The 15700-nt window shown below is 51.9% G+C and overlaps 1 protein-coding gene across 1 annotated transcript in view; it reads left to right on the top strand.

Moving 5' to 3' along the window:
* LOC102003016 overlaps positions 1 to 15437 on the top strand; it is a 48351-nt gene extending 32914 nt beyond the window's left edge. Inside the window, exon 5 of the mRNA XM_013512125.1 lies at positions 14999 to 15437. Coding sequence (XP_013367579.1) covers positions 14999 to 15240 — 242 coding nt within the window. The 3' untranslated portion in view covers positions 15241 to 15437. The remainder of the gene's footprint in view (positions 1 to 14998) is intronic.
* The last annotated feature ends 263 nt before the right edge of the window (positions 15438 to 15700 follow it).

Here is a 15700-nt window from a genome sequence, read left to right as displayed (position 1 = left end):
CGTCCCAGAAAAGCTGGGGCAGAGCTCAGAGCCGTCCAGACAACTCAAGGGTGTGTCCAGGCCCCTACTGCATCGGCAGACCCCGTCAACACGCACCTCCTCCACGGCTCCCCAGGTCCTCTTCCCAGCCTGTGTCCCTCCATCACGTGACCCTCCAACCCGTCTCCTACCTCCAGCCCACTCCCCACAGCAGCCCAGCTTCCCTTCCTCCTGCAGCCCAGACCTGTGGGGTTAGTGGTCCAGACTGCAGATCTCCCGGCTGGGTTTCTCTTTAGGGATCACAGCTTCAGATGCATCTCTGCACCATGGCTGTACTTTTATAAATCAAAGGAAGACCCCAGTCTCCTTGCTGTTCTTCTGGACACCCCCCTTCCACTTCTCCCGCTCACCAGCTGCACAATACAGTCGGGGGAAGGGGGTGGACTTGCAGAAAACAGTTTGTTTCTGAGGCTAGAAAACAGAACTGTAGGAAATTAACAGGCTGAGAAATGTCTGCTCGGCTCCGTGTTTGTTTTGTGCCTTCGGTCTTTCTCTCTGTGGCTCCCTCCTCCTGCCCTGCTGCCTCGCTCCTTGCTCCCCCACCTCCGCGTGGGCGCCTGGGGCTCGGTGGTTGTGTGTCTCGGATTCACAGGAAAGTGCATCGTGGTGTGTGTGTGTGTGTGCTTCTGTGTGTGTTTGGGGATGGCAGACCTGCCCCTCCTTTGGAGGCAGCTTAGCCAGAACCGCCAGCGGCAGAGACAATTGCGCGGGTGGGGATGCTGAGCCCAGAGCTGGCGGAGCCCGCGGGCAGGCAGAGAAGCACCACACAAGAAATTGATTCCATTAAAAAGTAATCTTAAATTTAATAAAAGTTATGATTTGATTATAGCCACAGAACCTACAGGCGAGAGGGAAGGGGGTGGATTCTAGTGATGGATAAACAGAGAGAGAGAAAGAGAGGGAGACGAAGGGAGGGGGAGGAGAGAGAAAGATGCTTAGGTTTGGATGGATGAGAGGATGGAAGACCTGGGGGTGGGGAACGAGACCATGTTCTCTCCCTCGATGGAAAAGAGAAGTCCATGGCTGCTTTCCAAAGAGGAGGCTGAGTGCGGAGCCAGCGAGGAGCCTGGAAGAGCTCTGGAGGCGAAGGTGCAGGCGGAGGGGAGGCGAGGCCGGGAGAGGTGGGATGCAGGAGGGTGGCCCCAGCCCTGGGAGCGAACGCGAGGCACAGATGGAGCAGTCACGGGGACTCTCCTGGGCTGGAGCCTAGGTCAGCCTCCTCTTAGCAGTGTGACTGAGAAACCTCCCAGACCCTCAGTTTCCTCACCTGCTAAATGGAGCTCTGCAGATAGCACCCCCCACAAAGGGGTCCTGAGGATGAAGGGAACGAGGTGTGTGCAGGGCCAGGCGCTTCTTACATACTCCGTAAAAGCTCTGCTGGACGCCTCCCATCCTTCTTGCAATGGAGGGGACCGGGCCGCCATCATCTCCAATCTTAACGCAGAGGTTGGTTCTCCTGCAGAGTCTTAGACTTTGGCCTTTGCCCATCTCGTGAGGACGAGGACAGGGCCTGCTTCCGTTATATACCCAGTGACCCCGCAGGGGGAGGGCACATGCTCTGCCCAGTTCTCTATCCCCACTCTGCCCAGAATTGCGCTCAGTCACAGAGATGAAACTCTCCTGACCCTGGGGACATGTCCCGTGGGTGAGACGCCCAGGCCCAGCCTCCTGGCCACTTCTGTCAGGTGAAGTTGGGTGGAGCACTTGGCTGCCATCTAAGTCTCCTGTCCGGTCCTCCCAACAAGACTGCACCCTATCCTGAGGCCAGGTGGGAAGATGCTGGGGGCCTGCAGGGTCAGCGCCAGAGTCTCTGAGTTGGGCCTGGGCAGCAGGCCAGGACATCGCTGTGAGAGGCTAAGTAAGGCAAGAACAGGAAGACCTCAGCTACCCCAGGGTCTAGCAATTGCGAACCAGGAAATATAGTCAAAGGTCAGGAGTCTTCAAGGAGAAACTATACTAGTTCTGCCCATCAGCTCTTCCCCATCTGGGCTGCCTTTAGTGAAGTGACTCCACCTGAACTCACTAGTGCCCCTGTGCTTGTTAAAGACATCTGCTGTTGGAGACGCTGAGGAGATAGGGCTAGGGGTAGAGGTATCAGCATGTTCGTTCTACTGATGAAGAAACAGGTGAGAAAGAGCAAGCTGCTTCCTCCTGACCTCACAGTGTGTAATAGATGGAGCTGGGGCTGCGGGCCAAGCGTTCAGACGCTAGTTTCAAAGTGAGCTCCCCAGCTCCCCAGCTCCTCAGCTCCCCTACTGCGCTCCACTTATGACTACCTCTCTCAGAGGCCTTGTCACTGTGGATGTCACCATGCTGCTCAGCTCTACCACTTTAGCCAGGATCACCACCCTCCCCATCGTGGTGGCCTCTGGGCTCACACAGGCATCATCCTCCGGGGAGAGCAGCCCAGTTGGGAGGCTCATGTCCTGCAAGCAAGTTTCCAAAAGGAAGAAACTCTAGCCCTGGAAGTCGGCAGAGGGCCCTAGGGACAGCAGAGCAATGCTAAGGGGGCCTGAGCATTGCTGAGTGACCCACTGGACTTTGAGTGCTGTCGGGCCACTGCCCTACACAAGATCTCCCAAGCTCCTTCATTGAACGCACTTGCTTGGAGCTGAGAACAGGCCTCTCCTGGACAGAGGTCCCCAGTAGGCTTCCCTGCAGCCTTCATTACACACATATTGCTTTCCAAGATGGGGGGGCTCATGCTGCTGCCAACCCTAACTCTTTCTATTGGATGTTTTTCTGTCCTGTTGTCTGTGCAGAGAGCAGTCCAGCCACTCCCTGAAATCAAATCCCACCACTTCACTTTTTCTTTTTTGAGACAGGGTCTTGTTATGGAGTTCAGGCTGGCCTTGAACACACTAGACAGCTCAGGCTGGCATCAAACCTGCAGTGATCCTCTTGCCTCAGCCTCCTGAATGCTGGGATTACAGGCGTGTACCATCATGCCCAGCTATGTCTCACTGCTCTTGACAAGGATTCTCTTCCTCCTCTGGAGAGTTTGAGAATGCAAAAGGCAGTGCCTGGGGTGAAAGGATCGTCTAGGAAAAGGTCCCTGTGGAGTACTGACTGCGACATGGCATTTGCTGATCAATCACCTTCCCTTGCCGGTCCCCAGAGCTGGTGTACCATGATGGATGAGGAAAAGTGTCCAGGTAGGGAGAGAGCCAGTGTTGGCAAAGAGCGTACTGTGTTACAGGCTTGGCTTAGGCATTATTTGATCTTTGCAACAGCTTCGTGAGGCAGCTCTTAGATGTTTACTGGTCGGCAGTAAAGGAAACAGGAGCCCAGAGAGACAATGTGACATAGCCAAGGTCACTCAGGAAGAAGGTGGCAGAGCCTGGACTCGAACCTGAATATGTCTGAATGGAAAGCGCATGCACTTCCCATCTTGAGTGTCTCATCCCCAGTTCAACCTCAGGGAGGGAGGGCTCCTTCACAGGAAAAAGGTCTCCACTCCAACTTGGCAGTATCTTTCAAAATGAAAAATTCATACACATCTTGAGCCAGCAATCTCTCTTCTAGGAATAAATCCTCAAGAAACATTCATACATGTGCACAAAGTGGATTCGATGTTCTTGTTTGCAACAGTAAAAATCAGAAACAGCCTAAATGTCCGTTATAAGAGAGGGGATAAATAAACCTAATTACCATGTAGCTATAAGAAAAGATGAGCTACATTCAGGAAGCTGGGGCAGGAAGATTGTAAGTTTGAGGCCAGCCTGGACAGCTTAGATGTCCCCATTTCAAAGTACAAAAATAAAAAGACTGAGGGTATAGCTTAGTGGCAGAGCACTGGCCTCGTGTGTGCCAGGCCCTGTGTCCAGTCCTGGGCCTGTGGGGATGGGGAGTGTGGACAAGAAAGAAAGAAGAGCTAGACTGTAACCATACCAAGGTGGGAAGCTTTCTGTATCAAGGAAGGAAATAATAATATCTTAGAATATTGTGCAGATTCACCTACATTTTATATGTGCAAGTATATTACATAGATGTAATTTATTTATGTAGGGTTTTGTTTTGTTTTGTTTTGTTTTTAAGGCATTGATTGTTTCCCAGTGAGGGGAAGTTGAAAAAGCTCGAAAAGAATAACAAGGCTCCCAGGCTCCAGGAACCAGACCTCCACCCTCTGTCTTTCTGTCTCTGTCCTCCCCAGGGATTCCTGGCACAGACATGGCTGTGTGTGCGCCTGAAACAAGGGGAGGGAGTTTCTTATCACTGCTGGGCACAACTTCCTCCTGCCATCCCTGTCCCCACCTGCCACCTCCTACAGCAGCCTTAGACCAGGCCTAAGGTTAGTATGTCATCTCGTTGAACAAGTTGGGATCACCCCTTGAGGGTTAGGGAAGGAATCTCTTGTTTATCACTAAATTTTGTACACAGTAAGTCAGATGAGGCTGGGGAGATAGCTCAGTGGCACAGCGCCTGCCTGGTAAGTGCAAGGTCCTGAGTTTGATTCCCAGTATCAAAAAAAAAGAAAGAAAGAAAGAAATACATTAAGTCAGATGAGATCTGGGGACATCTGATAAGGAAGGAATTGGGCTGAGGGGGCGTGTGTGACAAGCAGGGATTTGTTGAATGTTGTCATTCATCTTTAAAGATCAGTCTTAGGATGAAGTTTACGTCATAGGAGCTATTCCTAGGGACGTCTGTTACAAATGAGTGCTGACTATCCAGATTAACTCCTCGTGACCTCGTCTTCCTCCCCACCCCTGTAGACACACGCCCTGTCCTGGCTAAGTGCTGCAATGGCCTACTGTCCTTACACAGAGAGAAAGCTGAGGAGGTCACAAAAAAGTTTTTTTGAGACAGGGTCTTACTGTGTAGTCCAGGCTGGCCTTGAATTTACAGTGATCCTCCTGCCTCAGGCTCCCCAGAGCTGGGATTACAGCCATGCACCACCATGCCTGTTGCAAAAGTTTTTATCCCATCTCACATTGTCTCCTTCGGAAATTATCCTTGGCTGTGTGTTCTTTGTATTAAACTCTGGTATTCCTGCTTCACTACCAGTGGTCACTCAGTGAGCCCCACTCATACACACCTGGTTTCCCGTCAGACTTGATGTTTTGGATTTTTGGTTTTTTGGGGTTTTTTTTTTTTGGCCTTTCTTGAGACAGTGTCTTGCTATGTAGTTCAAACTGGCCTTGAGCTCACTTTGTAGCCCAGGCTGATCTCGAATTCTCAATTGCAATCATCCTCCTGCCTCAGCCTCCTGAGTGCTGGGATTACAGGCGTGTGTCACCACACCCAGTTTAGACTCGGTTTTCATCTTTATAGTTGTTTCTCTCTCTGCATTGTGTTTCTCTTCATCTGTTTTTGTAAGCTAACTTAGTCTTTTGGATGCAAATAACAGAAGTCCAACTCATACTGGCTTAAATGTTTTTTGCTCACATACTGGAAAGCTCCAAGGGTAGACTTCAGGCATAGCTGGATCCAGGCACTCAGTCGTCTGGCATCTGTCTCTCTCCAACTGCCAACTTGAGTCTCCTCTCTGGAACTACATTCCAAGTGGGTTAAGCAGTCCTAGGGCTTAAACCTCCCCATGTGGTAAACCAAACAGAGAGGCATTACCCTCTCCCAATTGTTAGCAAAAGATTTAGTGATAATGTCATTGACTGTTTTCTATTGAATCCTTATGGCCCGGGGATGTCTAGCACATCTTTGCTGGGGACAGACCGGATGCAGGCACATGTCCACACAGGGCTCTTGGTGTAAGATGAGGAAGGTCAGCCCTATCTAAGGAGACAGAGTGGTCCCTCAGGGGGATCTGGGAGTGCTCCCCAGCAGAAGGAAGATGCGTGGTAGCGTGGCAGCGTGGCCCACCGACAGATCAACTGTCTAACCAAGATGCAGATCCTGCTCTGCTCTTGTGAAGGGCGAGTATGGTGTCCAGATGTGAGTCTCTGCCCTTGGGACACTTTTGAACCTGGTTTCTTTTCATGCCCTTGGGCAGATGATCCCAATTAAAGCAGCTCCCAGACCTTTCTCTGTCACCATTGCTCCTACCCTTCCACATTTCTACTCCCAGTGGGGACTTGTGATGTGGATGAGAGACGGGGAGGGAGAAAGGAGATACTATACCATGGGAAAGGATGTAAAGGGCAAAGCCGCTAGACAGAGACAGGAAGGCGGCAGACGCTCCTGCGTGATCCTAGGCCATGACCTCCTGGGCCACCACCCTCCCCTGTCCATATCCTTCAGCCCGCGGGTGGTGTGCAATGGCTGGGCCGTGCCAGCACCCTGGCTGGGCTGGCCTCCAAGCCCCTGCTGCCTTGTCAGGGTATCATTATCCACACCGTGCAGCCCTGGCCACCTGGAGGTTCTTTCTTCTCTGGCCCACGCGCCAAACCTGCACACAGGTGCCTGAGCCCACCTCCGCCGGGCTCTCGGCCCCTCTTCCTTGCTGCCGCGCGGTCAGGTCTCTGCCACGCCTGGGGTGCCACTGCTCCCCAGGCCCACTCTGCCCTCCTAATCTCCCCTTCATTGGTTCCTCTCTGCTTTTTTTCTCCTGTGGGATAACAGAGGTGGGAGAGGACAGCGGAAGTGCAAGAAAAGGAGGCAAACGGTTCCGGGCAGGTCCACTTGGTGGAAACTGAGTGGCCCTCCCTGAGGGGTCTGTAAGTCTCTCCCCAGCCTCGGGCTGCCTGTTCCTGTACTGCTTCCCCAACTCACTGTGTTTTTTTTTTCTCCGGTACCGGGAACCGAACTCACGCTTGCCAGGCAGGCGCTTTTGCCGCTGAGCTAAATCCCCAGCCCCTGTGTTTTTTTTTTTCCTTTGGTACCGGGAATCGAACTCACGACCTTATGCTTGCCAGGCAGGTGCTGTGCCGCTGAGCTAAATCCCCAGCCCCTCCCCACTCACCGTCTTAACGCCTCCTGCCCCAGGGTCCCTGGCCTATGTGTGGTTTGGAGACTGCATCTGGGTCTCAGGAGATAGCGAGAGGGTTGAGATCTGCCCTCAACTCCTGGTCTGAACCTCGGACAGATCCATTCCCCCAGGACCCTCAGCTGCCCTACACTGAGAGGCTGAAATCAGAGCAAGGATGTAAATGCTAGCACCGGCACCGCCATTCCTCACCCAGCGCCAGTGGCGGGCACTGCTCTTCAGTAACCGTGCTGTCCTCTCAGGACGCACTCCAGGCCGCCACACTCGTCAGTCCACATTAACCTCTGACTTGAAGCTTCTTCGCCTCTCCTGGACCAGCTGATCTCTGAGGGCCCTTCCCAAGCGGGCCGTGCTGGGTTCTTTTGGCCCACAGAAATCATTCTCACTTCCCCTGTTTGCCATTTCTCCTTCCAGCTCATTCTTTCGATCCTCTTCCTCCGTCCCTCTCTGCCATCTTGCTGTGTTTCTTCCCAGTTCTGCTGCTGAATCCACGAAAGCCCCTGATGATGTCTGGGGTCTCCAAGGTTCTGTTTGCTGTCACTCAACTTCAGGCTCCTTGAAAGTTACATTTTCCAGGCAGTCACACTTACACATGTTGGGTGGTTCTGTAGCATTGGCTCAGGGGAGGGGAGAGTAGTAGAGACACCGGAAACAATCAGAGGAGAAGCAGTGGGGAGCAGACCAGACAAATGCTGAGGGACAACATAGCGGGCAGATGGAGGGGCTGGAGTTAAATTTACGTATCAAGCTCATCCTTAGTTTGAATGGAATTTTTCCTGAAACCCCAGGGTCACAGTGGGTGTGGGGACCAGGCAAGACCTCAAAGCAAAGGACAAAGGGAGCATATAAATTAGTAGTTCAGCCGACAAACCTGAAAGGGACAAAGGGGTTTTTGGTAAGAGGGACCTATCAGGAATTGCCATAATGAGACGGATTTAAAGGTGATTCAAGAGTGTAAAAGCATCCACTCACGATTGATCAGAGCAGTTTGGTACAGGAGATAGGAGCTGGCCAACAGCCAATTAGAGACTTAAAGCAAAGCCTGACCTGGGTATCAGCACTCCTGGAGCAGTTTCAGAATTTCAGGAAATGCTTCCAGCTTTATCTGGGGGGACGTGCAATTGGAGCATATGCTAAGGCCAGTCAGGCAGGAGAAGAGTGGCCACAAGAAAGCCCGTCAACCAGGGCATGACGGCACATGGCTGTCCTCCCAGCACTATGGGAAACCGATGCAGAAAGATCATAAATGCAAAGCGGGCTTGGTGGGCACGCCTGTAATGCCAGCACTTAGGAGCCAGAGGCAGGAGGAACGCTACAAGTTTAAGGCCAGCCTGAACTATATAGTGAGAATTTGTCTCCAATTCAAGCCCATCCTGGGCAACTTAGTGACATAGAAAGATGTTGTTTCAATAGATAAATAGATAGATAGATAGATAGATAGATAGATAGATAGATAAGATAGACAATAGATAGGGTTGGGAATATAGCTCAGTGTGAAGGCCCTGAGTTCAATCCCCTGTGCTGAAACAAACAAACCAACCAACCTAGCTGGGTACGGTGGACACAGTTACTCAAGAGGCTGAATCAGGAGGATTGCAAGCTGGATTCCAGCCAGGGAAACATAACAAGAACCCCCCAAAAATAAACTGCATATAAAGTGTTTAGCACAGTGTCAGGCTTATGTTTGATGTGTGTGTGTGTATACACGTACATATGCCAGGTACTGTGCTATGTGTTTACCAATGTCATCCACTTTATTTTTTAAATGCTATCACCTTTAAAGATAGGACCCTTCTAGGCACACTATCTAATTCCCATAGGGTTAATAAATTTTGTCTAAACTGAAAAGGCTGCCTAATATGCCTGCTCCTGGAATTGTTCACGGTATAGGAAGAGCTGGACAGCTTCTGCGGGGCCTAAGAGGAGATACTAATCCTTCCCGAGGAGGCAAAAGTCAGGTGTGGCAGAATACCACAACTGCTGGCCAGGCAGAGGGTGAGAAGGACCCAAAGACACGGACGAGATTCAGGAGCAGGTGCTCAAGCCAGTCTTGTCTCCTTGGCAGTTGTACTGCGGGCCCACCCAGCCCCTACCTCATAGGAAATAGGCAACAGGACTTCTGGGCTCCTGGAAAACTGCCACCAGAGCCTGCCAGGCCTGAGGCCTGGCAACCAGGATGCCTGTCACTGGGGTAGAGAGATCCAGGGATGAGACTGACAGCCGGCGCCTGCCCAGAGACCCTGCAGCCACCTCTCGCCCGCTGCCTCACGCTTGAACTGAAGGTGGCTGGGAGTGGCAGGAGCTAGGGGGTCATTAGACCCTTTTCCTGTGTGCTGTGATTCTGCCAGAGTAAGCAGAAGAAAAGCCCAGGCCAGCACCAGAGGGAAACCAGCCTCCCAGCAGGGTATTAACTCTGGGATACGAGTTGTGTCCACTTGAACTGGGGACGTCAAACCAGCTGCTTTTACTAGCCCTCCTCAGCAGTGGGCCACACTCTAGGCCACAGCACAGAGCTGAAGAGGAAAGGCTTTCTGGGTCAACAGACCGAAGCTCAAGTCCTCGCTTTGCCATTTACTACTGGGTCTCAGGGCCAGCTCTGTGAGCAATCTGTGCCTCGGTTTCCTCACCTGTAAGTTACAGATGATGAAAATGGGTTTCTGACAGGATTCAGTGAGAATGATGTATGTGTAGTATTTAGCCCAGGTCTGGCACACAGTAAGTACTTTAAAAATGTCATCTAGTTTTCTTCTAATTAATTACCATTGCCTATGAGGTCCCTAAATGCACTGTGACTGAGTAACTTTACAAGTTTCAAAGGTGGGCATGGTGGCGCACGCCTGTAATCCCAGCACTCAGGAGGCAGAGGCAGGAGGATCGTGGTGAGTTCAAGACCAGCCTGGCCTACAAAGTGAGCTCAAGGCCAGCCTGAACTAACTGCATAGCAAGACCCTGTCTCAAAAAGACCAAAAACAAAACAAAACAAAAAACAAGTTTCAGTCAGGAGCCAGGCATGGTGGTGCACACCTGTAATCCCAGCACTCAGGGGGCTGAGGCAGGAGGATCACTGCAAGTTAAAGGCCAGTCTGGGCTATACAGTGAATTCTAGGCCAATTTGAACTACATTGCAAGACAAAAAATTCTAGTCAGGAATACCATAGGGCCCAGTTTCAGACTGAATCTTATCAAAACTTGGTGTGATATATAGTACTAGTCCTGCTGCCACTCTGAGGATGTGGCCCTAGAGTGCCACAGAAGAGTTGGAGTGTCCTGTGAGGCCCCTGTAGACCCCCCTTTCCCACGACCCCCTGGGAGCATAACTGGAAACACAGGCAGATCTCAAATGATCCCCCTCCTGTATCCTCTCTGGCTCCTGTCCTGGCCAGCGCCCCAGGCGGAGGCAGAGGAACAGCTTTACCTGCAGCGGCCCTTCCGCATCACTGGGAAGCAGGGCGACACGATGCCCAGGGCATGGGACCCAAACCTGTGGGGATTTCCCAGGGCTTCACTTGTGACTCTGGCTGGACCAGGCTGGCCTTCGCTTGGGGATGCCGTATGGCATGTGCATTTCTCCCAGCAATTTTGAGAAAGTAGGAGGGGGTCACCTGCTTGTGACAACGGACAGGGAAGCAATCAGGAGACTCTTTTCCTGGGACATTAGCTTGAAAGCCCTCAGCAGTGTAGCCCTCCCTCCTACCCCCACCACACCCTCCGCCCCTCGCTGCTGCCGTCTCCTCAGGAACAGACTGTGTTCCGGTGTTTACCTGGGGATGTGGGGCTGCTGGGTCCCGGTACTTCTTTGTTTGAGGGTCTTTCCTCGTCCCCCACCCCACCCGGCGGATGCCTGGGCTGGATTGTATATTTCCGGAGTTGCCTACTTGGATCACAGGCTTTTATTTTTAGAAGATTACAAATGCAGGGGCGAGGGGGGGGGCAAAGACTGGGCGGGTGGGGGCCAGGACTGGAACGGAGGAAGAAGTTCGGGGATTTGAATCTGGTGAATGTGGAACAGGAGCTGGGTGAGGCACTACAGAGAATAAGTGGATGGTGGGAAAGAGCGAGGTGGAGGTGGAGATGTAGGGGAGCTCTCACTCGAAGGCCCTGAGCTAGGCTCAGAATCTTTACCCAGCTGGGGGGTGTGCAGGGGGCTGGGTCAAGGGTCGCCTCTCTGGCATGTAGCTGGGTCCCCAGGGAAGCTGAAGAGCCTGGGAAAGAGACTGAGAAGTCACTCCCCTCCCCCTCCCCAGAGGCCTGGGGACTGGGAGAGTAGCTTCCTGTGCAGACAACTCCAGTCCCCTGGGCCGGGGCGTCTTAACCCTTCCGGTGCTGGTATCAGAGATAACAGAGAGCAACACATGTGCACACATGTCCTTGCGTACACGGCCTTTGCAAACCCTGCATCCCGCACGGGTACAGCATTCCTCTTACTCTGCCCTACTCAATATGATCATCCTTGCACCCAGACCCCAAGCCCTCAGACTGCCCCATGTAGCAAGAATTCAGCTGATCCTCTACGCAGTGAGGGAGACAGGGACACTTCCCCTAGGCACAAGTGGCCTAGTGTCTGCTTCTTCACTCTTAGCGGGTGAGGGGACACCAGCCAGAGCTTGGGACTTGTATGGTTATGAAGCCCCCATCCTGCCATGAATGTGGGGACTAAGAGGAAACAAGTCTGGTCTACATTTCTGTCTCCTTTGTGTGTGTGTGACAGAGAGAGACAGAGACAGACAGACAGATACCTGGGGAAGTTCCTTAACTCTCTGAGCTTTGCTTTAGATGTAGCTTTTTTTTTTTTCTGGTACTGGGAATCAAACGAGAGACCTGAGCTATATCCCTGGCCCCTAGATGCAGCTTTTCTTTTTTTCTTTTTTTCTTTCTTTTTTTGTCTTTTTGAGGCAGGTTCTTGCTATGCAGTTCAGGCTGGCCTTGCGCTCCCTTTGTAGCCCAGGCTGGCCTCTTAACTCACAATGATCCTCCTGCCTCAGCCTCCCACGTGCTGGGATTACAGGCGTATTCCACCACACCTGGCCTAGATGCGGCTCTTGAAAAACATAAGGAAATCAAACCAGAGCTCGCCTGGTGGTTCCGGTGCCATAAGGAGCAGAGAAAGGATGTCTTTTGGTCCTTCGTTCCCTGGAGTCCCCTGACCAAGGCAGCCCCAAGTCCATGGACACTGGCTTCAGGGCTCTCTTCTCTGGCTGCTGTGTAAAAACTAGAAGCTGCTTGCTTTCACCACCCCTGAAGGAGCACTCCCAGCAGGGTCCACTGCATCCGTTGGGCTTCCAATAAGCGGTGATAAACGTGGACTAACGGCCCACCTTGGCTTAAGGAGACGATGTCTTTTTCTTTTTCCCTTTTCTCAAAAGTACTAGACTAAAAGTCAGAACTGGCCTGGGTTCAAATTCTGACTGGTATTTACCAGTCGTGGGGCTCTGGACAAGTCACATTTGCCCCTGCAGGCCTCCATTCATTTATTTTTTATTTTACTTTATTTTTTGTCTTTTTTTGTGTGTTTTTTCCAGTACCAGGAATCGAACTCACGACCTTGTGCTTGCCAGGCAGGCACTGTGCCGCTGAGCTAAATCCCCAGCCCCTATTTTTCATCTTTTTGAGACAGGGTCTCGCTATGCAGTTCAGGCTGGCTTTGAGCTCACTTTGTAGCCCAGGCTGGTCTCGAACTTGCAACGATCCTCCTGCCTCAGCCTCTCAAGTACTGTGATTACAGGTGTGCGCCACCATACCCTGCCGATTTCATTTATCTTTAAAACAGACAGTAGAAATAAAACAAGCACCTATGATAACTGCAGATATCTTTGGTTTTTGTGTTTTTGTTGTTGTTTGTGGTACTGGGGATTGAACTTAGGGCCTCACACATGCTAGGCAAATGCTCCACCATTGAGCTATATCCCCAGCCCTTTATTTTTATTTTGCTTTATTTTGTGATCGAGTCTCACTAAACTGCCCAGGCTGGGCTCAAACTTGCAATCCTCTTGCCTCACGTGGCTGGGATTATTGGTGTGTGCCACCAAATCCCAGCCAAAAATAAAAAGCCTCTGTAATAGCCTCTTTTTTGGCTATTTTTTTGAGACGGGGTCTTACTATGTAGTTCATGCTGGCCTTGAACTCATTCTGATTGGATAACTTTTTTTTTTGGTACCGGGAATCAAACTTAGGACCTCACATTTGCCAGGCAGGCGCTGTACCACTGAGCTATATTCCTGGCCCTTAAATTTACTATGTGCCTCAGGCTGGCTTCACATTCCTGGCGGTCTTCCTGCCCCAGCCTCCTTAGTGCTGGGATTACAGGCATGCACCACAACGCCTGGAAACCTTTGTAAACTCTAACACTTATCTAGCCCAGAGGTTGCAGAGTGTGGAGGTTTTACAGCCAAGGCTGCTTGATTGATGTGTGACCTTGCTAAGTGTCTTAACCTCTCTAAGCCTTTATTTTCTCATCTGCAAAACGAGGCTTCTAATAATAACTACAGCAAAGGGTTACTGGGAGTATAAATGGGATAGTACACATCATGGCTTGCACGGTGCCTGTGCGGGGTGGGCTCCATAAATAGTGGCTATTGTTAATTTTCTCTCCTTGATGAGCTCCTCCAGCAGCTTCCTACTCCCATCCTCTGATCTCAGGGTGCTTCTTGCACCCATACCTTCCTTGTATGATAACAGATATCCATGGCTCTCCTCCTTGGCCTCATTTGAATGAAAATGTTTCTCTCTGAAGCTGCCTGCCTCACAGACTTGAGAGGAGACAGAACAGGAGCTGAAGGCTGCTGAGGGAAGGCCACAGGCTTAGGGCACTGTGCAGCGACTGCGGGGTGGGGGGCGATGGGGAGAGGGGGTCAGAGGCCGACCTGGCACTACCCCACCCCCAGCCACTCAGGATCGTGTTCCTCAGCCTGCCAGGCCCACACATCGATGCTGGGAGCTGCTTATCAAGTTAAAGCGGAGCCGCTGTCTCTAGCTGTCTCTGCACATTACCCGACCCATCCGTCCCGCTCTCCTGCGCGCCCTGCCTGCCCCCAGCTCTGCCTGCGCTAACTAGTTAATTGGATCTTGGCTAACCTGGTTATGGGCCAAGTCAGCCAGCTCCTTTGCCTCTAGAAGCCAGTGGGGGATGGGCAGAACACTGTGCATATATGTGTGTGAGCACTTGTGTGAGTGGGTGGAAGGAGCCTGTCTTTTTTTTTTTTTTTTTGTTTTTGGTTTTTCTCCGGTACCGAGAACCAAACTCACGACCTTGCGCTTGCCAGGCAGGCGCTTTTGCCGCTGAGCTAAATCCCCAGCCCCCGAGCCTGTCTTTAAACTCTGGTTCCTAGTTTCCCGGGATCCCTGGCACCCCACAGAGATTAGATCTTGGAGCCTGAGGGTACCCGGAGCACCCTGTCCTGGTGTCAGACACGGGGACATTTAATCAGACTTTTTTCCAAAGCCCCGCTCTGCCACTAATGTAATCTTTATGACTATACGTGTGACAGGGGGAAGGAGCCTCGTCTTCCTCCTTTGTAAAATGGGGATCACGAAATGCATCACCCAGCCAGGTGTGGTGGTACAAGACTATAATCCCAGCACTCAGGGAGGCTGAGACAGGAGGACACGAGTTGGAGTCCAGCCTGGGCTACATAGTGAGTTCCAGATCAGTCCGGACTACAGGAATAAGACCCTATCTCAAAAACCAAACAACAACAACAAAAAAGTACCACCTAGGGTGGCTGTGTGCAAAGAGCAAGAGAAACAGAACATCCACATCGGCATCTGGCACTTAGTAGGCACTCTGTGAGTTACAACTGGTCGCCATCATTAGTCACGCTGAGTTCCTGCCACTTCCGCTGGATCCTGGGGTGAGGGCGGGAGGAGGGAGGACCTCGGGTGGGGGTGGAGAGGCTTTCATTCACAGTTCCTTGCAGGTGTTTCCTCTGAGGCAGACTCCAATCTCCTCAATTGTTCCTTATGCAAATGTTATGCTAATGATCACATCGCTGCACCCCTCTGCCCATCCTGGAAAAGGTAAAGGGTGGGCTGATCTCCACACTTCACTTTGGCCAAATCTGTTCCCTTCCTCCCCCACAGGGAAACCAGTGCTAGTCCTCTCCGGAGACGCCAGACCTCAGGGTGGAGATGAGACCCCAGTGGAGAGGAAACAAAGAAAGGCTCCAGCCTTGGTAGGAGAAGGACAGCCTCATCATTGCCATAATCATCAACATCAAAACGGCCTTTGGAAACGCCAGACACTTCCCCGCCTATGTAAGCTGCTCTGCAATTATAGAGGCCCAGCCCCCGGCCCTCGGGAGCTGGAGCCCGCAGGAAGGTAGGGAGGAGTCGAAGAGGGAGAGCCACAGGCTCTGTTTGCTAACAGCCCAGTGGCCCTTCTTCTGGTTCTTAAGCCAGGGTCCATGCCCAGGCCTCCCCCAGTGCCCCAGCTCCAGATGGGCCTGGGCGGGGAGCTCACAATAAAGTGAGGAGACTGCAATTAAGGAAGTGATCGCAGCAGTGCTTGCCCACCCTGCTTTTACTTTCTTCCCAGCAGTGTGACTTCACCTCTCTGTCTTGTGTCCTCAGCTATAAAATGAGCCTAAGAGTTCCTGCCTGTCCAGGTAGCTGCGAGAATGAAGTGAATGCTCAAGGCCTCAGGAAAGTTGGTCCTACCTGATGAACAGCATGAGAGCAAAGGAAAGGGAACGGCCATCCTGGTTTCCTGCCCGCATTAGCAAGGCGGTCCAGTGTGACTGCTCCCACCCGGCACTTGGTGGCTTGATGCTCAGTCAGTTTCCC

This window comes from Chinchilla lanigera, unplaced genomic scaffold, assembly GCF_000276665.1.
Source record: "Chinchilla lanigera isolate Chin_1 unplaced genomic scaffold, ChiLan1.0 scaffold00014, whole genome shotgun sequence".
Classification (NCBI taxonomy): Eukaryota; Metazoa; Chordata; class Mammalia; order Rodentia; family Chinchillidae; genus Chinchilla; species Chinchilla lanigera.
This window is presented reverse-complemented; position numbering and strand designations above follow the sequence as displayed.